Source organism: Polyodon spathula, chromosome 1 (genome assembly GCF_017654505.1).
Source record: "Polyodon spathula isolate WHYD16114869_AA chromosome 1, ASM1765450v1, whole genome shotgun sequence".
In the NCBI taxonomy this organism is placed as follows: Eukaryota; Metazoa; Chordata; class Actinopteri; order Acipenseriformes; family Polyodontidae; genus Polyodon; species Polyodon spathula.
This window is the reverse complement of record NC_054534.1, coordinates 25,994,707-26,021,870: the sequence shown is the minus strand read 5'-3', so window position 1 is coordinate 26,021,870 and position 27,164 is coordinate 25,994,707. Positions and strand designations below refer to the sequence as shown.

Here is a 27,164-nt window from a genome sequence, read left to right as displayed (position 1 = left end):
AATATAAAGATTACAGCGATGAGTAAGATAAGAAGCACCAGTTACAAATCTTATAGCAGAATGGTATAAAGAATCAAACTTCCCCAAAGCAGCTTTTGAGACCATTTTGTAGTGAATATAATATAATATATATATATATATATATATATATATATATATATATATATATATATATATATATATATATATATATATATAATATACCATAATCCAGTATTGGAAGAACAGACATCTGTTTAATTAACGCAGTATTTTAACTGTGCTTCAAACAATGTTCCACTACACACCGTGTATAATGAATTGATGTACTTGCACACATTTTAAAAATGGTTGGAATATTGACAGAGCATATAGAAAACCATTTGTAACAATACAGTCTCAGACAAAAGTATTTAGTTAGTTAAAAAAGAGAAAAACCACAAAGTGATTTTTATAATTACTAATTGTTCCATTGAATATAAATTAGAGATTCTGCTTTATAATAAAACAACAATTTTTACATAACATGCATAAAATGATAAATAACATGCAAAAACTAATTTTACTATTGTTTGCTCTTTAATTTCTTGACCATATTCTCTCAATTCTTGTGTCAAATCTTTTGCAATAATCCCAGGATTTTGCCAGGCTGCTTGAACGATCCAGATTTTGCAAAAATTTTTCTTGGTCTTTGTGACAAAGTGGCTTTTGATAGTGAACAGGTGCAGAGATGATGCAGTGCAGGAATAATCACAGGCAGACCATTATAATCCCACTTAGAAAAGGGTGCTTTATTTTGTATTCCTGGTCTGGCGACCAAACAAGAAAGTCCCCTGCAATACAAACCAATGTGTAAAGCACGAAGGTAAATAATGTAAATTGTTTTGCAAACCAAAATAATAACGCACGTTACCCGCCCCACAATAACACAATACACGGTCACCAGTCTTGGTGCGTGCTGTAGTGCTCGTGGTGGGTGATAACAATTTTAAACAGTGAGTGAAGTGCAGTGTTAATCTGGTTTAGTGCTGGCCAAAGGTGACAGCTCCAGATACGTGTTTAGCCGTCTAGTGATATACAAACACAGACGGTTACTTAAAGAGACACGAACAAACAAACAAACCAGTCACGAATATTTCAAGTACGCTTTTCTCTGCATCTCATACAGTCCTTCCAGTTTATAACAACAAACCCAAGCGAAGGAAAAGATTAAAAATTCTCCGGCCCCTCCTTTACGCATGACTCCCTGGTAAACGATTGCAGCTGCTTCCTCGTTTAACCTCCAGGTCAATGCGTTCCTGCAACGGAGTCTCACCTTCTTCCAGGCTGACAGACTTCCCAACCCTGGAAATGAACTATCCGGCCAGCCCGGCCAAAGATTTTCCCTATCGCTACTTCATGCCCTCACAGGTCGGGATTTCCAACCATTATATTTCTGTCAAAGTCTTGAACACCTGGAGTTGCAGTAGTTCCTGTTCTCCTGTGTTTGTCAATAATAGCCCACACAGTGCTTTTCGGTAAACAGAGTCTTTATGTTATTTTTCTGGTAGTTTCTCCTTTTTCATTCAGTTGTATCACTGCCATTTTGAAATTGTTGCGGTACTGTTTAGTTTTAACCATTTTTGTTGTTTTTTTTAATCATAAATTTCCAGTTTCCAAATACTTTTGTCTGTGACTGTGTGTGTGTGTGTGTGTGTGTGTGTGTGTACAATTACTGCACAAATGTTAATTAACAAAATAAACTGTAGAAAAACGTCTGTGTTTATTAAAAGTTTCTAATGTACAGTACCAGTCACAAATTTGAATACACTTGCTGGAAACTAGGTTTTTTTCATAATTGACAATGTTTTATGTCGTATACGTTTCTCTATATACTTGAAAATGAAAACACATGTTACAATATACAAAACAAAACATAAGAAGTATCAAAGCAATGTTCAAGAAAATTGAAAATTGTCTCTAAATCTTGGATTCCTCAAAATAGCCACCCTTTGCCTTAATAACAGCCTCACAAACACGAGGTATTCGGTTAACAAGTTTCAGCAGGAAATCACCCAACATGTCTTCCCAGCTCTTCTGCAATTCCCTTCTGTCCAGTTCGTCCCATACAAGTTCTATGGAATTGAGGTCTGGAGACTGGGCAGGCCAGGCCATTATTTTGAGTTGTGCTTCACTTTCCTTCTTCGCCAGATAGTTCTTGTACAACTTTGAGGTGTGTTTCGGGTCATTATCTTGCTGAAGCACGAAGGACTGCCAAACTAGCCGTAATCCTGATGGAATGGCATGCCTCTGAAGTATGCTATGATAGCCATGCTGGTTGAGCTTACCATGGACTTGGTAAAGATCATCAACTCTGTCACCAGCAAAGCAACCCCAGACCATGACACTGCCTCCTCCATGCTTGACAGTGGGAACCACACATGCAGAACTCATGCGCTCACCCTCTCTGCGTCTTACAAATACTCGGCGGTTGGACCCAAATATTTCAAATTTTGACTCATCGGTCCATAAGACCGACTTCTACTCCTCAATCGTCCAGTTTCTGTGTTTTTTGGCCGAGGCAAGTCTCTTCCTCTTATTCTGTACTCTTAACAATGGTTTCTTTGCAGCAATTCTTCCAGTTAGGCCAGCTTCACGCAATCTCCTCTGAACAGTTGATGTTGAAACATCTGTATTTCTAGTAGCATTTAGCTGAGCTTGTATTTCAGGGGCAGTTAATCACTGGTTTCGCAGACTTGTGACTCAAATGAACTTGTTCTCTGATTCTGAGGTCACCCTTGGCCTGCCTGACCTTGTTCGGGAATGACAAACATGTGCCTATGCTACCTATATTTATAGTAATCATGGACCCTCACCCGTTAACAATAATTGGTGACAAAAGGTTAATTAGGTAACATGCTAGTTAACTCAGAGAACATCTAACAAATACACTTTTATACTTAGGCCATTGTTCTAACACTGTGTTATACACATTTCAGACTTTTAACTGACTTGGGCTTCAGACTGAAATCCCCTTGCTTTGGGTGACCATTTCATTGAAATTGACAAGATTTACATTTTCATTTAAAAATTAAATTTTTGAATGCAATTCACTTATGATTGTCAGCTTATATAAGTACATGTATCATATAATGAAATACTAAGTGTTTATAGACAAGCTTATTCAGTTAAAAGCATAGATAATCATGAAAAACCTATTTTTAAGCAGGTGTACTCAAACTTTTGACTGGTACTGTATATTAGACCCTGGTATCAATGTGATGCACAGCTGTCTGAAAAAGCACTGAAAAAAAAAACAAACAAAAAAAAACAAAAAACAACAACAACCTGAGAGCTTTATAGCATGGTCAACTGAGGACAGTGAAAAGAAGTAAATGCAAATGCTACATGGAAATCCTTTGTATATATTCAGATAACAATTAAACAATACCACATTTGCCTACCATCAGCGAGACATGATGCATTCTTCAAATTTCCCTCGTGGACCCTGTATAACATTCTATGCATAGAGGTCATGGTCACTCGTATCAAAGCTTCAGAAATGTATTGGTATCAGATAGCTTGTAACTTGTAACACACAGCTTGTATCTGATAGATATGACATGATAACACTGATTCAGCCTATAGCTGTTGAAGAATGCACCAAAATGTAACTAATAAGGAAACAATTACACTAAACTGCAGCTCTGCAAGACGTGATTCCAAGATTATGTTCTTTGACCTAAAGACAATAAAAAGCTAATTTGGAGTTAGTCATTCCATAACATAAGCCCCCCTAGTTTCTTTCAAAAGTCTAGCCACTTCTGCTACAGTTTAGTTTTAAGGTCATTTATTTCTTAATCGCTATTTATTCAATTCTTCTCTAGGTAAATGTTTATCAAATTAAATCTTTCAGTAATTTATAAACAGTACCCTTTCTGAAGAAATCTTACAATGTTTTATTTCTGACTGGTTACAAACAATCTAAATATATTACAGTTTAAAGATTTGAACAGGTTTGTTCTTAAATCTAACACCATACATGGGTCATGTCTGTCACATCCCTAGTGTAATGTTCTTTTAAAAAGCAAAAACAATTGCAAGTCTTAAAATAATTGTGACGTCACTTATAAAAACAACCCAGTGCTCATTAGTGGAGGCTTACCTGTCAATAAAAAATGTAAATTAAGTATTGAGTTATAGTGAAAACTGCAGAGCTGCAAATACATTCAAATGGACTGTCATGGGTGGGTGGAGCTTGGTGTTATTTATGTATACCCCTGGGTGATTTGCTGTGCCTGCATGCCTCCTGTCTTGCAGGGTAGATGGAGCCTGACGTCACAATTATGTTTAGTATTACAATTGCTTAAAAGAACACTGCAGTGAATAGTGTGACATGATGACGAACAGAGACAACAATACCTGAAACAGAATATTCCAGTCGCCAAAGTCCAGCTTAAAACAACAATGACTTGTTTACAAAAGACTGCAGGAATCAAGATTTACCTGCTCACCGCATTAGAAGTAGCCTGTCATTCAAATGCTGCCACCTTATCAGTGAAGGATAATGACTTGTTAGCTTTTTTTCTTAAATGCCTAGTAACTATATACGTTCTTAAAAACATTTTCTGTGTACAATTATCATTGTGTTTTAGCATCTAAAATGTCTAAAGCGGATAGGATGCCAGGCAGACCATATCCTAACAACCTGAACAGCTGCTGTGTGTAACTTGTAGCTTGTGTAGCTTGGGGGAACCCTCCAGTGAGAATAATAGGTGCATCTACTGACTTTATTGGGTAGGACCTGCTCCTAACTGTCTGAAAAGAATGAAGATGCTAATTCTGAGACCTCAGCCAAAAATGACAACAATACCACCAAGCTTTGAGATAGATCAGCGCTGCCTGAAGCAGTGCATAATGCCGAAAAAGTACTTAAAGTTATTTCAAGTGATCCGGGAAAGTAGGCAAGAGCACAGCAAAGTCCAGTACATCTTACATGTATTGTTATAGCTTATATGGACAAAAAATGCATAGAATTCAGGGCAACCAGATGGACAGATACTGTAACTGCATACTGTACCTGAACAAAGGGTTAGTTAAAATTCAGATTATTGGGACTGCAAATGGAGGAACCCATCTCCTGAAATAATTGTCATTTTTGGAGGCTACAGTATGTTCCAGTTTGGTGGTGTTACCTGGCAAAATTGATAGAACTGAAATATTGAACATTCCCCATGTGGTAACATGGACCCTGGAACTAGGTGTGCAGAGGGTGCGGCAGCACCCCCTGGCTTTGCATGGCTTCCATCATATAGAGGGGTTACAGTTTTGTTCAATGTCTTTCAGCACCCCCACTTTAAAAATTGTTCCAGTTCCACTGCGTGGTAACTAGGACTATCCCAGCCTATTTTTTTTCAGGAATGTGCCTTCCTAGGCTTCAGCATGCTGTCATAACACTTCACTTAAAAAGATGGAGAGCTCAGTTTAGGCTGAACAGAAGCTAGTGCTTATTAAATACGTTTTTCTTTAATAAATGCAGACACAAAAATAACCTTCACTTTGGTATAACCAACTCAGAATATACATACGTTTACTTATTTATTCAGTAATTTGTCATTAAGTATTTACAGGGGACAGGAAATCCTTATCTCAATGACAGCATTTTTAAACAGTTAAAAAGGTTGAAAAGATCACTCCCACCGTTTTCTGCTCATCCGTTTGACCAGCTGAGTAGCATGGATGTGGATGCTGACGTTCTGCTGCACTGCTGGGAGCTGAGGTGCATCGAGTGATACTTCTCTATTATTTATTACCTTTTACTTTTTTTCTGGTACCAGCCTGTGATGTTGCAACTACTAACAGCTACAGGAGGCATACTTCCTCTTGTTGTGTTTTCCGTACCGCTAATTCATCAGGCAAAAGCGTGAGGCAGAGAATGCGAACGCGCTGCAACATCAGACCAACACCACCCTCCCCTCCAGAGACTGCTATGCGCTTTGACGTCATGTGTGCTCCTTTCAGTTTCTATAGCAACCTTTTTCCCAAACCCCTCTGTCTGTCTCCTCTGGTAGGTTCCATAATGGTACAGCCAATATCTTGCTGCACAATGGTTGCAGGACTGTGAAGGGGAGTGATTCAGCAAGTAAAATATCTTGATTTGTTGTTTTAATTTATCCGTATTGTGATATTAATTTTTTTGCCACTCTCACGTCAGAATGTTTTGAAAAGGACAGTCACTGGACCAGGATTGTCGTCAGCTGGCACGGAATGGTAGGTGATGGGTGATGTTGATGCACAGGATAACCTGCTAAAGGGTGGGGTGATGAATATTGATTGCTGCAAAGGTTAATGAAGTCGATTGATGCCATTGCGAAAAGGACAGTGGAGAGTAGCAAATGTGTTTAGATTATGAATGAATGTTGTTTGTAAAGACTGCTGTGTGTATATATTAACGGCTCCAAATGCAAATGCCTTTAATAATAATATAGACTTTAAAAACTGCATTGGCATTCGTTTTGTAATTCCGTCAGATTTGCAAGTTTTAAACACAAGAACAGTTTAGTTTTTTTCGAACACCTAATTATTTTAACCGTTAATGATTGAAAGAAGCTCTATTCAAGTAGTTTAATTATTAATTAATATTACGGCCTAATAAGCCAGATAAATATATAAATACATAAATAAATAAACATTGCGTGCTGATATAATAAAATGATCTACAGAGGGACAACTCAGAATCAGAAGTAAATATCGCCTCTATTTTTTAACTATAGTTATTCTAGGTAAAGGACTGTTTAGTTTATTAGTATTTTGGTGTGATTTTTTTTTTTCTTTACAAACTGCTACTGTTGTAAGAAGGTGACTTCTCTACTGTATATTTATAGGTTCAGGGTTTTACATTTGCAATGCACGTTTTTTTTTTATTTTATTATTTTGCCCACCAATTCAGGGACCAGTGGTGCTGGCTTGTAACAGCTTGATTTGTTTGTTTGTGTTGTGTATGCGTTTTCAGAAATTGTGCATTTTTTTTCTACCTATGTCTCTTACCAATTCCTGTTACCAACACACCGAGTCCTTACCGTCTTTTTTGTTTTTAGTCAGATTTTGGTTCTACAGGCAGTACAACTTCATAAAGCATACACTACAGCGAGTAAAACACAGTATTGAGAAAATGTTTTTGATTGATTCCATTCATAATTGTTTCTGTTTTGCTTCATTTTAGAAAACGTTTTGGAACAAAATCACCCACTCCTGGCAAACCTTTTTAAACGTTAGGCTTCTAGGTATGACAAAGCTTCATGTCTTTTTATGCTTTTTCCCCCCCTTATAACTTTAATGCTTTTTTTTCCTTATAACTATTATATTTTTAATGCCACTGCCCAACACAGGCAGGAATTTGTTATAAATCTTGATTTGAAGATTTTTCTTAGAAAATAATTAAAACTGTATTAAAATACATTTACCTTATTAATTTCCTATTTTAAATTTAATTTAATTGCATTTCTGCATACAGCCAACCAAATAAGCGAATCTGGTGGAAATTGGGTTTTAGTATGAAGGGCAGATATGTAATAAATGTATACAGTCCTTGAAAATACATTCAGCACTTGTAAGTTTAGGGTTATATTCTTAAGTGGAGGGTGAAACCTTCTATATTGCTAAAAAATCAGTATGAAAATATCACAATTTCCCTTTTCTGTTGTGCAATTACTGGCTGTGGACTGTCATCAACAGACCCTCATAATGCCACCCTGCTGCCTTTGTTTGCAAAATGCAGTACAATCATGTACAACTGTTATTCAGTACAAAACTGTATTACAATATATTTATAAAGCATCATTTAAAAGATAGTCATTTTGTTAGGCTTGACTTAAACATATAATTGTGCTTCCTTTCATGAACCACAGTAAGGTTTTGAATCAAAGTATGTGTGTTACAGAGTAATTCTAATTAATTTTTAATGCAGTCAGTCAAGATAAATTGCTTTAGTTTTTTTTTTTACAAAACCATTCAAGTGTTTCCATTGTAAATACATATTAAAGTTTATGATGGTGGCTGCATACATTGCTTTGTTACAGCCTGCTGTAATTGGAAAGGCTGTGTTATAGTTCTTCTGTATGGGACATTTGTGAGACCGTGTTATTTATAAACTGTGCCTTTTCTTTAAAAGTACTTTACATACTGTAAGTGTTTAACAACAGAATTCAAAGCAATATCACACCGGGGAATGTTTGAGTACTGTAGCATGGCTGGGGGCCTATCTACAAAGTGAGGATAAATAACTTGGACTTGAAACTCACCCATGTATCACTTTCTCGAAGTGGTTGCACTGTGTAGATACCATACACAATAGAGTATCTTTATTTATTTATTTATTTGATCTAGAATCAGAACTACCAATATCGATACTTGGAATACCTCTGTCATTACACATATTACAACTATTGCTACAAAAAAGAAAAAGAAAACTACAATACTGTGACTATTACAACTACTATTACAAATCCAAACCAAAATAGAAACAATGAAGCTAATGAAAAAAATACCTACTGTACTCAGTAGGCTAGGCTAGCCATACCTACAGCACATGAAAACTCCAGTGTACAGTCGATAGAAATTGTATTATTCAGGCCATCTTCCTTTTTTGTTCTTACTCAAGCTTTAATACAAGCTACATATTTACAATACTGTATATAACACAGACATGCTAAAACTAGATGGGCACATCCTCCTGCAGTAGGGCTTAATGTGCTAAACAGTTCCATAGTTTAACTGCTCATAATAGGTTGGCTAACCAACCTGATCAAGGAAAAGACCCATAGACACTACAGTATGCAGGAACATTTTCATTTCTCTGAATTAGCAAATTTGCTGTCCATATTTGCCTGGGGACCTGCTTTATTATTGCAGTAAAATGCATTAATGTGGTCTGGTGTTGTGATTTCCTTCTTTGCAAGATCACTACATAAAGGAGTAGTAGCCTGATTCAGATTGTGACAGGAAATGTATGGTCACTGTGTACCAGCAGTATGTGTAATTTGATCATTACTTGCTCCTTCTTACATTTTCAGAGGAAGTCTAATATTGTTCTCACTTTTGTTCTAAGACATTAAAGGTTGATACAGTACCAATGGTAACAGTGAGTGTAGAGAAGCGGTCAGTTTGTTGAAAATGACACGTGTGTTGGTTGCTTGTATTGACCACTAGTTTTACCAGTGTCCAATCACCTAATGTTGCACCAAAGAATTTCACCATATTTTGTTATTATCTACAATATTTTGTCTTTTAAGTAAAATAAAAAAAAAGAATGAAACCATATTTTCCCATGTGAAATGTTCTCCTCTTAAAGATCCAGCATCATAGGGTTGTACATACATTCTTAAATTATACTGACTCCTTAAGGCATTTGAGCAAACATTTACCTAGTATGAAAGTTTAAGACTTTATCTACAGTATTAGGCCAAAATAATTCTTCATAAATTGCTGTCGCGATTATTTCATAAGATTCTAACAATGACACTTGACAACAACACTAACTGAAGCTTTTCTATTTATTCGACTGCAGTCTAGCTATGTTGCGGTGGATCAGATTCTGTTCTCATCTCACATTTAATAGGGCTGCCGTTTCACAGACTTTTCATGTCTTCAGCACAGAGTTTTCTGAAGGTTTGCTTATCCTGTGGTTTACCAAATTACCTTATCACAATAATGCTGCACAATACTGTAATCATGTATTTTCTTAGCGCAAATATGGTGAAGTTGGTAAAGAGAATAAAGCCACAAACAACATAAAGTCCTGTTAGAGTCCAGTCATCACCTTTTTAATTGAGACAATCTGAAGATCTTGTTATAATAGTACTGTCAAATTTATGCTACAATCATATTTTGTTTGAAGATGATATTACATAACAGATCTACATCAATTCCATGTTATCTTAGAAATCCAGTGGTGAAATGTGTAACTACATTAATGGTATTATCTTTAGATGTGTATAAGCAGGGAAAGAGTAAATATACAGAAAGTTCAAGGGTTCAGTTAGCAATTTCAATATTAAAGAGTGCTTTAATTGTCTATCACAGGCTGTGTTTCATTTTAAATTTGACTGAATATAGCCAGCATGTTACTATTATATGTAGTGTTTTTTTATGCATATCTTCTTGATGCGTAGTTATTCCAAAGTAAGAAAGACATGGACGCTACATAACTTATAAAATAGTAGCATGACCAGTAAGATTGCATCAGTACTTAAATTTGTATCGATTTTGCCATTTGTCTTGGCAGTCCTGTTAATCAGTCATGGGGCCTGCTTTGCCTTTAACCTCAGTAGACAGCATGACACCAGTATTTAATAAATATTGTGATTTAGAAAGCAAAGCAATGCTCTTTGGGCTGTTTTTCATGTCCACTGACAAAGTGTTGGTACACTCACCTTTTTCCTCAAAAGATTCCATACTGTATTAGACAAGTGTAAATTTGGTAAAGTAGGATTAACAAATATTAAAGTTTTGCTTGAAACTAAACTGGGTTTAAGGACAGATTATTACTGTAGTAACTATTTTCTTCATTTCATGTATTTCTGCTTTGAAATTCAGTAATTGTACTATAGTTAACTTTAGTGTCTCCTAAAGTATATTTGAGGATTTCTTTTTAAAGACATGGGCACTGGCAGATACCCCTGACCGAGGAAAAAGACAGCGTTTCCGACTCTGCAATACACAAGTTTGTTGTGTATCTTGAAAACAATTAACCTTTGCCAGTGTTTAGCAGGGATTTTAGATAAGGTTGGCATTTTTAAATTCCCACCTACTGCAAAACCGCAGTAGCCCATTTAGTACCTGACTTTCAAAGGGGAAAGTGATATCCCCTTGAAGCTTTCAGTGTAAAAACGAAAATGATTATTTGATTTGTTTAAGCCTATATTGATAAAGATAGATTATGTTGTTTATTTGCAAATATGTTTTTATTTGAAAAAGAAGCATAGTATGTCCCTACAGTGAAACACAAATCCTTATAGCATGAGAGGTTAATTGCATTTATATTAACATTCTTCATCCAAAGTTGTTAGGTCACATACATTATATTTAACCCTCCTCTTATGTTCAGAATTTAGGTACACCAGTTATGTTTTGGGTCATATTGACCCGATGCAATTTCAGACTAATTTAAACTCCCTTAAATTGATTAAATGTTTTTATTTGCAAAGGTTTTACTTATGTCTGCTCTTTTAGTCCAGGAGCTGTGATAAAACTTCTTTGACTGCCAACCTGGGAGCTCCTCATTTTGGAGTGTCTTTACCAGTGAGATGCTGTTGCAATACTAACAGAGAAAATTAGGCTCTGCCTTGTAGATATACATTGTTTGTTTTTTGTTTATAAATATCTCCACACAGATGCAGCCATTTTCAGAAATAATAATAACAAATAACAAAGTAAAGCTTTTTTTTTTCCTGCACACAAATTACATATAAATGCCACAGGCCACAGTGACCTGAAACATCTTATTTGTGTACATGACATTTTCTTAACCCTCATTAGCCTGCTTGTAAGTACTATTGTGTACGAACATCTCTGATGTAACCCTCGATGGGACTAATACGAAGACAGTGGATTCATCGTACTGTAACTAGACATGACATTGAGTTGTGGAGAACACAATCTCATTGATTGTATGTATATTATATATATATATATATATATATATATATATATATATATATATATATATATATATATATATATATATATACACACACACACACACACATACACACACACATACACACACGACATTTACTCTATCAGTGTGTGTGTGTGTGTGTATATATGTATATATATATATATATACAGCTGTGCTCAAATTTGTTGGTACCCTTACAGCTCATTGAAATAATGCTTCATTCCTCCTGAAAAGTGATGAAATTAAAAGCTATTTTATCATATATACTTGCATGCCTGTGGTATGTCATAGAATAAAGCAAAGAAGCTGTGAAAAGAGATGAATTATTGCTTGTTCTACAAAGATGTTCTAAAATGGCCTGGACACATTTGTTGGTACCTCTTAGAAAAGATAATAAATAATTGTATTATAGTGATATTTCAAACTAATTAGTTTCTTTAATTAGTATCACACATGTCTCCTATCTTGTAATCAGTCATTCAGCCTATTTAAATGGAAAAAAGTAGTCACTGTGGTGTTTGGTATCATTGTGTGCACCACACTGAACATGGACCAGAGAAAGCAAAGGAGAGAGTTGTCTGAGGAGATCAGAAAGAAAATGATAGACAAACATGGTAAAGGTAAAGGCTACAAGACCATCTCCAAGCAGCTTGATGTTGCTGTGACAACAGTTGCAAATATTATTAAGAAGTTTAAGGTCCATGGAACTGTAGGCAACCTACCTGGGCGCGGCCGCAAGAGGAAAATTGACCCCAGATTGAACAGAAGGATAGTGTGAATGGTAGAAAAAGTACCAAGGATAACTGCCAAAGAGATACAAGCGAAACTCCAAGGTGAAGGTACGTCAGTTTCTGATCACACCATCCGTCGCTTTTTGAGCGAAAGGGCTCCGTGGAAGAAGACCCAGGAAGACCCCACTTTTGAAAGAAAAACATAAAAAGGCAGGCTGGAATTTGCTAAAATGCATATTGACAAGCCACGGTCCTTCTGGGAGAATGTCCTTTGGACAGATGAATCAAAACTGGAGCTTTTTGGCAAGTCACATCAGCTCTATGTTCACAGACGAAAAAACGAAGCTTTCAAAGAAAAGAACACCATACCTACAGTGAAACATGAAGGAGGTTCGGTTATGTTGGGGCTGCTTTGCTGCACCTGGCACAGGGTGCCTTGAATCTGTGAAGGACACAATGAAATCTCAAGACTATCAAGGCATTCTGGAGCGAAACATACTGCCCAGTGTCAGAAAGCTCTGTCTCAGTCGCAGATCATGGGTCCTCCAACAGGATAATAACCCAAAACACACAGCTAAAAGCACCCAAGAATGGATAAGAACAAAACATTGGACTATTCTGGAGTGGCCTTCTATGAGTCCTGATCTGAATCCTATCGAACATCTATGGAAAGAGCTGAAACATGCAGTCTGGAGAAGGCACCTGAGACAGCTAGAGCAGTTTGCTCAGGAAGAGTGGGCCAAACTACCTGTTAACAGGTGCAGAACTCTAATTGAGAGCTACAGAAAACGTTTGATTGCAGTGATTGCCTCTGAAGGTTGTGCAACAAAATATTAGGTTAGCTGTCCCATCATTTTTGTCCATGCCATTTTCATTTGTTTTATTATTTACAATATTATGTTGAATAAAAAATCAAAAGCAAAGTCTGATTTCTATTAAATATGGAATAAACAATGGTGGATGCCAATTACTTTTGTCAGTTTCAAGTTATTTCAGAGAAAATTGTGCATTCTTTGTTTTTTGTGGAGGGGTACCTACAAATTTGAGCACGTCTGTATAATATATATATATATATATATATATATATATATATATATATATAGTAAGAAAAATATTTTTCAAAGCCTTGGATTATTGCTAAGGCTGTATTTTTTTTTTTTTAGGATAATCACAGATTTCATGATATCCATGCAATTTACCCATTTCTGTGTGATATGTAGTTCCCTATGAAAATTCTCATTTCTGAAAAGAATAGTGTAAATAAACATATTTTTTCATAATAAATGATACACCAAACATTTGCCTTGTTGATGCACTACCTGTTACACTGCATTTAGGAACCTGGCAGCCGGTTTAGTTTGCTTCTGGTAAATAATTGAACACACTGTATAGAGCTGCACAATTTCTTTAAAATGTCTTAAATGAAAAAGACACCGGCTGCATCAAATATTGGAACGGAAATAATTCTGCTAAAGATCGCTCTGTCCAGTAAAAGAAGGGGATATGTCACGTGTCTTATTTTTTTTACATGTATTTATGTTTTTATTTTGATTAATTCACTGGTGTTGAAAGTAAAAAAAAAAGAATTACAAATGTTTTGTCTGTATCAATATTTTCATCAATGTGTCATTTGTATAGTCTGTGTATTAGAACTTTGCAAAATCTATTAGAGTAATGTTTGTACTGCAGACTACAGGCAAGGATGTCATTAGAAGGACACCCTGCCTTGTGAGTGGGGTTTCTGGAATACGATTTGAAAGATATATTTCTGATTTTAGAAACTGCGTAGCATTACATTTTCTGAATAGCCAACCACTCCCATGTAGCTTGCTTTTTATGGTCTAAGCAGTTGATTAATGACAAATGCTGAGACTGATGCAATACGTAATGTATGTGGCACTTTAGTAACATGTAATTTTGTAACATTAATACATTCTCTATTTGCTGAATTACAAAAGTCCACGTTTATGTCAAAAATCCAGTACAGCTTCCAATCCCTATCTGGTTGAGCCCATGTCAATTCTGGCATCTCCATTGCCTGGGTTAGGGCCTTTTAATGTAAAACCCAGAACTTGTGGTGTTTCCATGTACAAAATCGAATTTGCGTAGAATTGGGATTGCTTCACAATCAGTTCAATTCCAAGGCGAAATTGGTCTCTTGCCAATGGTAATACACCGGTGTTGAAGGTTATGATTTAGAGTGAGATTAGGTCTCGCTGCAGAATGGACTTAACAGACTTTTTAAATAAAATGTTAGAAATTATGTTTTTGAGTGAAAACATTAAGGAAATTCACAGATTGTTTTGTTTTATTGGCTACTGTATATCTGCAGTATTTTAAGCAGTAAAGCTTGCTATAGGCCTGTATTTTGTATGTTAAAAAATGTAAGTTTTAAAAAGAACAGTTTTCCAATGACATCACAATAATTCCTGTAGAAATAGAAAAATATATGCAGCTTTTTTAATTAACAAAAGAGCAGATATTTTGTTATGCTTTGATATGACTGGAGCTGAATAATTCTTTAAACCGTGGCTTAATAGTTAAGCCATAATAAAATGCATGAAATGTCAGGGATCAGTCTTGCATCTGCACAAAAATAAAATCGATTTAGAAACCATACTACAACACAGAAACTTCAGGATTTAGGCCACAGTGCAATATTAAGCAGGGAAGAAAGGCTAAGAAACCCAATTTATTGCTTTGCTTTTTCAGTTTCTTTGTAAATCTGGGAAGCAGATGAAGTGACAGCAAGAATCAAGCTAGTTTGAATTAGTTCAGATTATTTCAAGATATTAAAGAAAATCAGAAAGCAAGCTCAAGATAAAAAAATTTAAAAAAAGTATTTTTAATCACATGCATGAGTGCTTGAAAGCAGGCTATCCAAAGCCACATGAGACACCACTGGAATTCAGTGACTTGTTCAAGGATGTGATGTGCATCAGCTATGACTTATGTCTGACTCACAGGCAACAAGGAGGTTGTAGGAAACAAAAACAAAAACATCCAGCTAAGCGTCACAGTACGCTATAAATATCAAACAACAAAAACGTGATCCATTTAGATACGTAAGAGAGCCTCACACAAAAAAGCTGTGCCTCTGTATAAAGGCCAGATTTGTTGTGTACAGTGTGTAAAACCAGAGCCCTAAAAGTATTTCACTAAAAATGTCAATATTGGCAATAGACATAAGAACTACGAGAGAATCTGTCACGAGGTAAGGCGTCCCGCAGGGAACCTGGAACAGAGAGATGGGGTAGTCTGGGACCTGGGCACTGAGAGCGTAAAGCGGGCCACGTCCCGAGGGAAGGAAGGACAGCGCCTCATGTGGTGAGATAGAATAGCCGCATGAGCTGCGTAAGGCTAGTGTGGCCGGGGGTCCCCTCTGATTCACTAGTGCGAGGACGAGGACAAACAACAGAGTTGCGCCAGCGCATAACATAAAAGAAACAGCTGGAAAAGATGGGAAAGGAAGGGACATACGAGACAAACTGGAGAAGTTAAAATAGTGTTAGTGTGATATGGTTATCAGTGCAGAGGAAAAAAAAACATTCTTAGAAGGGGGAAACCTCTGGTGGACCCGGCGGTCAGGTAGCCCCCACTCCGTGATCTGGCAACACGGATATTGGGTAAATGACAGCAAACATTAAGGGTGAGTGTAGCAGGATTGTGTCAGGAATGAGACCGAGACAACAAAGCTGCAGTTTAAAGCGCTGGTGTGCACGTGTATTAAACACAACCAAGAACAAATAAATAGGCACCAGGTTCAAAATAAAAGGTTAAACAAAACAATTTTTATGTGAAGATGGACATTCACCTTCACTGACCAGGTGCTCCAAATCACAGTCTATACACAACTATACTACACCCTGGAAGGGATGCCAGTCCATCACAGGGCAACTAGGGGCAATTTTGAGAGGCCCAACAGTACAACTCTGAAAAAAAAAAAATTAATTACTTTAAAAGCAGTGATAGAAATAAGCAGTATAAAAAATAAATATAAACAAGTAGTATAAATAGGATGATAACATTGTCCCTTCAAAACACATATGCCAAATTATAAAAATGTGCTTTCAATCTTAATTTGATCGTGGCTGATCATTCCATAACTTTGGTACTCTACAGCTGAACACTCTGCCATCTGCTTCTTTCTCTGTTTCCATTGAATACTAAGTAAACTTATTTTAAAGACTTGATTTAGTTTTCTCCAGGCCTGTTCATTTTGTCTTGTTCAGACATTTTAGTATTGGTAAATTGATGACAGAAATCTAACTGAATATCTGTGTACAGTACATGTAATTTAATGACACATTCTGGCAGCATTAAAGCAGGAGTTTAATTTCAAATTATATTACCATAAACCAAGCCAGGGGAGGCAGTATCTGAAAGATGAAATAGGCTATTATTCAGTTGGTTCATGTTTATGCTGTTTTTTGCAATGTTAGCACTAGACTATCTTCAGGGGTGCTGCGTATGTATTTCTAGTATTAGCAATTTCTTACGTATACAAACATGAGCAGCTAGCTCGTAATGGATCATGTTAAATAAATGAAATATCCAAATGAAATGAATGGGAAAAATAGTTATTACTTTAATGTAGCTAAATTGAATATTGATTAAAAAAATTAATAAATAAATCAAGATCATTGTCAGAATAATTTGTTTGAATATTTTTATTATGGCTATTGCAGCTTGTACAGGATTTGAAATATTCACAATCGGGAAGGCACAGTCCAGACTGCTGATTGTCCTTTCATTCAGAGCCTGCAAGTGAACATTTATGTAATTATGTTAATGGACTCTTGTATAAGTATTCTGGAAGTTCAACTGAACATCTGGGGAGACAGTGGGCGAAGGTGTTATACAGTACAGCAGGGTTCCTTTCTTAGGGGGCTTCAGGCACTAAATGATGGAGGGCCTACATGATGCTAAGCACTTCATATGTGGCTGTTTTTTCTAGTCTGTCAGCTACCGAGTCCAAATAATAATAAGCAAATCTTCAAATTGTATTTTTTCTAATTATTCTGTACTTATCTTTTTTCTAATTATTCTGTAGTTAACAGTTTTCCCTGTTGCCTGTCATTTTCTTCTTTTGACCACGAAAACCTAAACATTATTATCCAAAATGAATACAAAAACAGAACAGGCACTATAGTACTGATACAGGTGAACTGCACCAGATGAACTCAGTTATTCATAGCAAATACTGTAGAAGCATGTGATGAGCTGCTTTTCTTCCCGTTTCCTGTCCCCCTGATATTGAAAAATGAAGGCCTTGGTTACATTATAAAGATTCTTCCATTAATTTACAGTATTGTACATGGCAAATTTGTACCTTCTGTGTCATGGCTTCAGGCCCTGAGAGGAATTTTGTTACATGTGCAGCATTACTAATGGGAATTGAAAACAGGATCTGTGCTTAAGAGGCTGTTCAGCTAATGGAAACTGTCTTCTGTCAAAACACAGCAAGAAAATTAGCAGTGCTGAAGCTGTTTCAGGCGTTACACCACAGGTACTGTATATCATTAGGCCTAGATAATATATACATTTCACACACACACACACACTCACTATATATATATATATATATATATATATATATATATATATATAAGGTATTCTGATTTTTGGTTTTAACCGATAAAAACTGATAAAACACTCCTGTTACAAAAAGTAAATAAATTGGTGGATAGCCAATAAATTGCATAAAAACAGTGGAAGTGGTTAATCAATTCACATTGACTTCACCCTTTTCCCATTAAAAAAATAAAACTTACTAGAAAAAAAAAAGATACATTTCCCAGCGCAACTGAGCAATGTCCCGCTTTCCTGCCAATCCTGTCTATCATTGATTCGTTCTGAATACTGAGTGACAGCTCATTCCTACATTTCTATTTGAGATTACGCTTACAATTACAGTTAGGAATGGAGGATTTAAAACAGAATTGCAAATTGTGGCGAAATGTAAAAAAATGCCTACGCACAAAAACCCCAAAAGAATGTGCCCGTGACCATAAGGATTTCGCTGTGGAACACAGCAAAGGAAAGAAGGTACAACTTAAGTGTGCAACTACTGTTGAGTTACTACTATAGATATTTTGACAGAAAAAAAACAAAAAACGCTCAAGCATTTTGGAAAGTAACCAAAAACACAAATTTCATACAGTATATCAAAAACTAAAGCCCCCCAAAAAAGTGATTTACATAACACTCTTAAATAATCACTGAAAAACAGAAGCCCTACTATATAGTAGTGGTTTAACTTTTTTTTTTTTAAATCACACCTGCCACTATGGTTAACCAGGGTGAATGGGTGTCTGAAAAGCTATGGAGGGAAATGTAACCATTCCAAATGTAATTGGTGACCACAAGTTGTAACATCTTTAGTTTGGTGTGAAAATCAGCAGCAAATGTGTTCATCATTTAGACCCATTAGTATTTCATGACTAAAACTACAATAAGGAAAAGCAGTTTCTTCTGTATGCAGTATGTGTCAGGGATGTCTCTTGCTGTGTACAGTATGCGTAAGAATTCACAGATGGTACTGGTAATAATCTAAATTTGGTTTCTATCCATTATTAGTCTTTTTTTCCAAAGCATTGTAAGGAAGTGCACTTTTAAAACATGCAAGTTTCATTTCATTTCTTGTGAAGTGCTTGCAGTCTTCTACAGTATTTAGTTTGACTTCCACGAACAGCAGACATGTTTACAAAAAAAGATTGATGCAGCACTTTCGTGTTCTGCTGCAGTGTGTATCCTATCACTGCCTCGCTCAATCAGGAAGAGTGCACTGTTTCAGCTTCATTTCCTTCATTACATCAACCTCTTTGGCATTGTCATCACAATTTCAGTAGCAGGGAGCCAAGCCATTCATTCAGTTTGAGAGTTATAGTGGTATCAATATGAATTACTTTCATCCATACTCACACAAACTATTGCTATACAGTGACAAAGAGTAACCTAATCAAAATCTAAATTCTAAATGTTAGCGGTCATAATACTAGCTGGGCGATGAAGAATATGGTATAGGTTAGAGGTGAAGCTGATTTTTGATGTTATTGTATAATATTACATGTTGATGTACATGTTAATGACATATAAAAGTAGAGAGATGTTATATTGATTACAGAAGCTCAGGCTTATTAGAATCTGTAAAAGAAACTCAGTCTTAATAGATCTTAATAGATAGATTGGGGATGAATCTTAATAGATTCATCCCCAGCCAATAAGCGAGTACATTAATTAACCAATCTTCATTATTACTGGGAAAGAGGACTACAGACAGACGACCAGTAAAAGTGCAAATATAAAGCCAACACAGTGTTAAAGGCTTTGTATTATCCAATATTGAATGATAGAAATTCTTAAAATTGTGTACAGCTAGCCTGTAGTTGGCATTTATGAATAGCTGCGTATTTTTGCATTATTTATATATGTTTATAGGAATAATGTTTACATACTGTTTATTCATTGTTATGTCTTAAAAGTTCTCAAACAACAGCCATCCAATTCTGTGAGTTTATGGAATGCAGTCCTGTTACTTTGGACCATCTGTAATCATTTTAGCTCATAAAACATGGTATTAGATCAGCGTTCCTCAAAGTCACGGGCATAAATTGATCATACTTGGCTGTTTGCGGGCACACTGACTATTGCATAGGATCTTACCTTACACACTGCCATCTTGAGACATAGTATATATATATATATATATATATATATATATATATATATAATATATATAGATATATATATATGCTAGACGAGAGAGAGAGACCACTGCAAAATTATCAGTTTCTCTGGTTTTACTATTTATAGGTATGTGTTTGGGTAAAATGAACATTTTTGTTTTATTCTATAAACTACTGACAACATTTCTCCCAAATTCCAAATAAAAATATTGTCATTTAGAGCATTTATTTGCAGAAAATGACAACTGGTCAAAATAATAAAAAAGATGCAGTGTTGTCAGACCTCGAATAATGCAAAGAAAATAAGTTCATATACATTTTTAAACAACACAATACTAATGTTTTAACTTAGGAAGAGTTCAGAAATCAATATTTGGTGGAATAACCCTGATTTTCAAGCACAGCTTTCATGCGTCTTGGCATGCTCTCCACCAGTCTTTCACATTGATGTTGGGTGACTTTATGCCACTCCTGGCGCAAAAATTCAAGCAGCTGGGCTTTGTTTGATGGCTTGTGACCATCCATCTTCCTCTTGATCACATTCCAGAGGTTTTCAATGGGGTTCAGGTCTGGAGATTGGACTGGCCATGACAGGGTCTTGATCTGGTGGTCCTCCATCCACACCTTGATTGACCTGACTGTGCGGCATGGAGCATTGTCCTGCTGGAAAAACCAATCCTCAGAGTACTTGGCTTGATTCATGCCAAAGCTGCCCGATTCCAGCCTTGCTGAAGCACCCCCAGATCATCAGCGATCCTCCACCACATTTCACAGTGGGTGCGAGACACTGTGGCTTGTAGGCCTCTCCAGGTCTCCGTCTAACCATGAGACGACCAGGTGTTGGGCAAAGCTGAAAATTGGACTCATCTGGGGGTGCTTCAGCAAGGCTGGAATTGGGCAGATTTGTCTTTGTGAAGGACGCATGAATCAAGCCAAGTACAAGGTTGTCCTGGAAGAAAACTTGCTTCCTTCTGCTCTGACAATGTTCCCCAACTCTGAGGATTGGTTTTTCCAGCAGGACAATGCTCCATGCCACACAGCCAGGTCAATCAAGGTGTGGATGGAGGACCACCAGATCAAGACCCAGTCATGGCCAGCCCAATCTCCAGACCTGAACCCCATTGAAAACCTCTGGAATGTAATATGTAATCAAGAGGAATATGGATGGTCACAAGCCATCAAACAAAGCCCAGCTGCTTGAATTTTTGCACCAGGAGTGGCATAAAGTCACCCAACATCAATGTGAAAGACTGGTGGAGAGCATGCCAAGACACATGAAAGCTGTGCTTGAAAATCAGGGTTATTCCACCAAATATTGATTTCTGAACTCTTCCTAAGTTAAAACATTAGTATTGTGTTGTTTAAAAATGTATATGAACTTATTTTCTTTGCATTATTCGAGGTCTGACAACACTGCATCTTTTTTATGATTTTGACCAGTTGTCATTTTCTGCAAATAAATGCGTTAAATGACAATATTTTTATTTGGAATTTGGGAGAAATGTTGTCAGTAGTTTATAGAATAAAACAAAAATGTTCATTTTACTTAAAAAAAAACAAAAAAGCAATTAGCCTGTTGTTTAATGGGCAGCTTTTTGGAAATTATGTTAGTTATGAGTACTCTAAAGTATATACTTAAATTACAAGATAACTCATGAACAAGTAAATATAAGCCTATTTTAAATATGGTCAGCTCTTAGAGTAAAGCCCATATAGCAGCTTGCCATCAATATAATCTCCTTAAGGTTATGAGTATATGCTACTGCAAGGTAAACATCACAGGCATTGTCTGTCAAATCCTAAAAAAGGAATAGTTCTGCTATCACTGAATTATCCATGTTAGCAGATACCTTCAATAAATAGTAGAATAGCTTGCAGTCATTAGCCATGTTTACAGATGTGAGCTGCAGTTCCTTTCACTCTCCACTGGAACATGGTGTCTGTCAAAAGCCTTGGCAGAGCTATTAAGCATGTGGTCCACAGAAGTTTATATACTGTAAACTGATCCAGTGTGAAAGCTGCCATTTTATGTTGCAGCAACAACAAAATACCTTAAGTACGAATTATTTTCTGGCAGAGGAAGGCAAAACAACGTGTAAATTATATATATATATATATATATATATATATATATATATATATATATATATATATATATATATTTTGCACAATCCAACTATTTGAAATATTTGAAGTAAGGAATTTGTTTTATCTACTGTAGCCTGCTGTGTCTGTTTTTTCTAACACAGACCGTACAGTTCTGTATAAGGTGGTTTAAAACGAAATATAGCTTTCCCGAATTTGGTGACATGTTGCCTTCAAGTTATTCTACATAGTGTACAGTACTATATCTGAGCTTTTAAAAGCTATATTATATATATTATTAGCACAGTAAAGTTCTGGTTCAAGCTAAATCTTTTCAAAGTAACTAGCTTAATCCAGTTCATATTTGGTTTTATATTTTGTGTTAAATATATATTCAAATCCTTTTAAATGTGTCCATGTATTGTATAGGTGAACATACAGTAATCTTAATAGGATAAAATGTAGGTACAAAATAGACTTCAGAATAAAAGCCATTAGGTTTCCAGTAATCAAGATAGATGAAATAATGGATTTTTGTTTTTCGTTGCTATTTAAGAGCCAAAGAACTAACAACAAATCTGTATTGCAATTTAAATTGATTATTGTTTTGTATTTGGGTTATATTGTCTAATTGCAGTGTACAGTAGCAGTGGTATGTTAAACTGAGACTTTATTACTTAAAATGCTGCCAAAATGCCAAAATATCGATCAGATGAAAATGAAATGCTTTTATTATAAATGGTCAACCTAATGTAGGTAAACATAGGTCTCTAAAATGGAGCCATTGCTTCTGAATCTTTGCTTTCCTACTTTTATTACATTCTGTCTGGGCTACACAGGAAAACTGTACTGTTAGACAGATTGAAGCATGTAATCATTCACACTGCATGTTTGTTTTATAAATTAAATTCATTATACTTAAATTAATGATGAGCAAACATTACCTGAATAAGTGACTGCTTATGCTATAAATCACCAAAGAAGCTCAGAATGTTTATTACAAAATAAAAGATATTACTAGCATTGTACGCTATCGTTTGAATTTACAGCCTGCAGAATATTTAATATTGAATTAACGGTGGATATTATGCACATCATTACAAAGTTTGAAGGTTTGCAACTGGAGGTTGGTGTACAGCATTGATTTAAAGCAACATAACTAATAAGTTCTCCTTTTCTACTATTAACTTCCATATGTTTAATTAACTAAAAGAAAATAATTCTGGAACATGACCTTACATGACTGCCACATCTTTTCACAGTCTCCCATATGCCTATTTGCAAATTCCAAGCAGGATTTTACATGGGCTTTTTTCAGAAATGGCTTCCTTCTTGCCGCTCTTCCATATAGGCCAGATTTGTGGAGTACCTCAGCTATTGTTGACACATGGACGGTTTTTCCCATCTCAGCCATGGAACGCTGTAGGTGTTTCAGTGTTGTCATTGTCCTCTTGGTGGTTTCTCTGACCAATGCCCTTACCCTGCTGCTCAGTTTGGGAGGACGGCCTGCTCTAACCAGATTTTGGGTGGTGCCGTATACCTTCCACTTCTTAGTGATCAACTTGACTGTGCTTCAAGGCATATTCAATGCCTTTGAAATCTTTTTATACCCCTCCCCTGATCTGTGCCTTTCCACAACTTAATCCCCGAGTTGTTTTGAAAGCTCCTTGACTTCATGGTAGTATCTTTACTTTGAATGCACGTCTCAACTGCGGGACCTTACAGAGACAGATGTGTTTAATCCGAAATCATGTGAACCACTTTTATTGCACACAGATGGACTCCATTTAACTCATTGTGTGAATTCTGAAGGCAATTGGTTGCACCAGAGCTTATTTAGGAGTGTCAAAGCAAAGGGGGTGAAATACTTATCTAATGAAGACTTTTTTAGGTTTTTATTTTTAATTGATTTGTTTTTTCACCCCCCCCCCCCCCCCCCCCCTCCCTCCCATTTTTTCACACATTGAAAGCGGTTGAGTAGGTTGTGTAAATCAAAGGGAAATAAAATCCCATTTAAATGCATCAAGATTTCAGGTTGTAACACAACAAACTGTGAAAACGTCTAAGGGGGTGAATACTTCCTATAGGCACTATATATATATATATATATATATATATATATATATATATATATATATTATATATATATATGTAACTGTATGCTTAGCCACTGGCTAAGGCTGGTTTGCGTCCTTAAAAACAGTTGACCCAGATACAAGAGCATGCAGTTTAGCACGTTTGTCCCTCATTAAATTAGAGCCAGGTGATTCCACTTCTGGCTCAACTACATAGCTTTGGCGTTCTGGGGGATGTAGTCTTATATCAAACCCTAAGACTACATTTTTTTTCTCTCCTTCCACTACTCAGCAACAATATATATATATACATATCATTTTGATCTTTTATTTAACATCATGTAATCAAAGAAACTCCAAAACGATATTGCAAAGGTCTACCTGAAGCCTTAATAGTAGTACAGTATTTAAGCGATAGAGCCCGTCGATGCAGGCTCTACCGTTGTGTAGATGGCCACGACTGGAGTTGTGCGTCACGAGCCGTAGACAAGGGCGCTAACAAAAGTCAAGGTCACCTATCACACGGTAGAGCCACGTCGAGAGGGCTCTATTGCTATTAGAAAACGATTTATTTCTTTTATTTCTCTTTAAAAAAAAAAAAAAAAAAAAAACTTTAAAACCTATATTTACCTTGAACTTCTGATATTTCACCAGTTAACATTCTGTTGAGGAAAATAGTTATAATTAGACATTAAACATAATTAGAATAGAAAAATGACTTAACACGTAGAGAAACCAGTTTTTATTATTATTATGACATTGCCAGATAAATTAACTGCAGGATTTTTTAATAGTCTGTGTTGTATAGAGTTGGACTCGAAACTTGTTGTTGGAGGCGGGGCGTCATTCAAGCTGGAAGGGAGTGGATTGGCTGGTGCGGAAAGAACTGAAACAGGGTTGGCAGTTTGACTGGCTGGTTTTGATGCAGGGTATTGGTTGGATCCAGCTTATGACAACTGTTGACCAATCGTGTCTTTCCTGTTGGTTTGCTGTCCAGTAGCTGGGAATTGAGCCTTCACTATGGTGTCCTGTCACAGACATGATTTCCCTTGTCTCTAGACCAGCGTCAGAAAGTATCAATGTTTATGTGGCTCTTTATGTTATAAGATTAGTTGAAGATTAAAGCAGTGGTTCTCACCCTGGTCTTGGGGGAACACTGCCCTGCTGGTTTTTGTTCCAACCAAGCACTCAATTGCATAATCGAACCCTTAATTGAATTAATAATTTGCCTAATCTGAGTTTTTTAAATAGAGTAGTGTAAGAGGGCGAGCAGCCCTGTACAGTTTATTTTGTGTTTTGTATTATGATTTATTTATTTGTGTTTATTATGTATTGTATTTATGACAGCGTAGCTGTGCGTTTGTTTTATTATTGTTTTGTTTTTATTTTGTTCTGGCGGAGACGAGATTGGCAGCCCGTCCTCTGCCAGTTGTTAATTTAAAACCTCGTGCAGAAGGTGGCCATCTCCCGAATTAAGTGATTCATTTGTTGTTAATCGGGAGATGGTCACCTGTATAAAAAGCCTGCAGCTCTCCATTGTCGGGGTGGGTGTATGGAGGAGAGCGAGAGAGAGGAAATATTTAAAATACAGGATCAGTGACAGCAATCTGCCCAGCCTGACCTGTGTGTGTAGTTTATTTTGTGTTCATGATTTGTTTTTGTTTACGTCTTTTGTTTTGCTCTGTGAGCAGTGTCTTTTTGTTTAAATATTTTATTTATTTTTGTAATAAACGACACACCACGCGTCTCTTGTTGCAACTGCAGTACCTGTGTGCTTCCTCATTCTGGCCTGACATCACCGCAACGCCATTTCCTGTCACAAGTAGCTTATAAAAAGTTTAAGAATTTATGTTCATTATGCCGTTTTATATCTAAAGTGGAATCTCCATCTGTTTAAAATAATTAAAAAGCTCTGATTAGGCAAATTATTAGTTCAATTAAGGGTTCAATTATGTAATTGAGTGCTTGGTTGGAACAAAAACCAGCAGGGCAGTGTTCCCCCAGGACCATGATTGAGAACCACTGGATTAAAATGTTAAGGGAAAAAGCCGATATTATGTGCGGATTGATTTAAAATTTAATTCACAGTTCAGCACTTCAATGTTCCAGCGGGCATCTATGCAAAATAGAAGCCAGCTAGATCTGGAAGCTGATTGGCTGTTTGCACTTAATCGTTTTCTAATTCATGTTAGATTTTAAAATGTCACACTTTAAAATTTTTGTCAGTTGTTAAGTATGTGGAAAAATACAAAGTTTTATGTAATTTGATATGTTAATGTAACATTATTCAGCAGGTTTTATTCAACTTCAAAATGTGTTAATTCTATACTGTGATACAAAATTTTTGGCCATAGAGTCCTTTGGATGAGACGTAAAATCGAGGTCCTATTGTAACTAACTCTGAAGCAGCAGTTCTTGAAAATGCATAATTCTCCCCCTAGTCTCTGTAAGTCGCTTTGGATAAAAGCTTCTGCTAAATGATTCATTAATTAAAATAGCTGTACTGTCAGTCAAGTCATAGCTCAAACACATAGGTTTGACTGTAGTAGGTGAGTTTAAAGGCTAATGCAGTCAGTGTAAAAGCAATACATTAATTAAATTAATCTCAAATACAGATTTTTGATTGTTTTTTTCATGGTAAAATTGCACATCAAGGTAAAATTTACTAAATCTTTTAAATCTGCAGTGCCAGATTTAAATCAAAATCATGGTAAAGGTTTTACTAAACTAGAAGGTTGTTAGCCTACCATGGCAGACCACACCACTGTGCACTTTATTATGCACATAGATCTATTTGCTTTTGTTGTCTGTAATGTCATCAGAACTTACCTGGATGTCATTAAAAATTACTCTGTATAATGCAGTACATTCCTTTATATTCTTACCTCTATTTTGGGGTATTTGTTGAAGTTGACTGCAGGGAAATATGGCAGTACTGCTGCCTAATAGT

The 27,164-nt window shown here is 36.1% G+C and overlaps 1 protein-coding gene across 10 annotated transcripts in view; it reads left to right on the top strand.

Annotated features, from left to right (window-relative positions):
* Nucleotides 1–6,014: 6,014 nt before the first annotated feature.
* LOC121316125 (mitogen-activated protein kinase 10-like) overlaps nt 6,015–27,164 on the top strand; it is a 79,035-nt gene continuing 57,885 nt past the window's right edge. For 3 of the 10 annotated variants that reach the window (XM_041250949.1, XM_041250921.1, XM_041251004.1), the window contains exon 1: nt 6,019–6,228. In XM_041250949.1, coding sequence (XP_041106883.1) covers nt 6,226–6,228 — 3 coding nt within the window. In that variant the 5' untranslated portion in view covers nt 6,019–6,225. Of the gene's footprint in view, nt 6,229–7,180; nt 7,242–27,164 lie in introns of all 10 variants that reach the window. The other 7 variants (XM_041250958.1, XM_041250930.1, XM_041250939.1 and 4 more) reach the window with 6 other exon arrangements.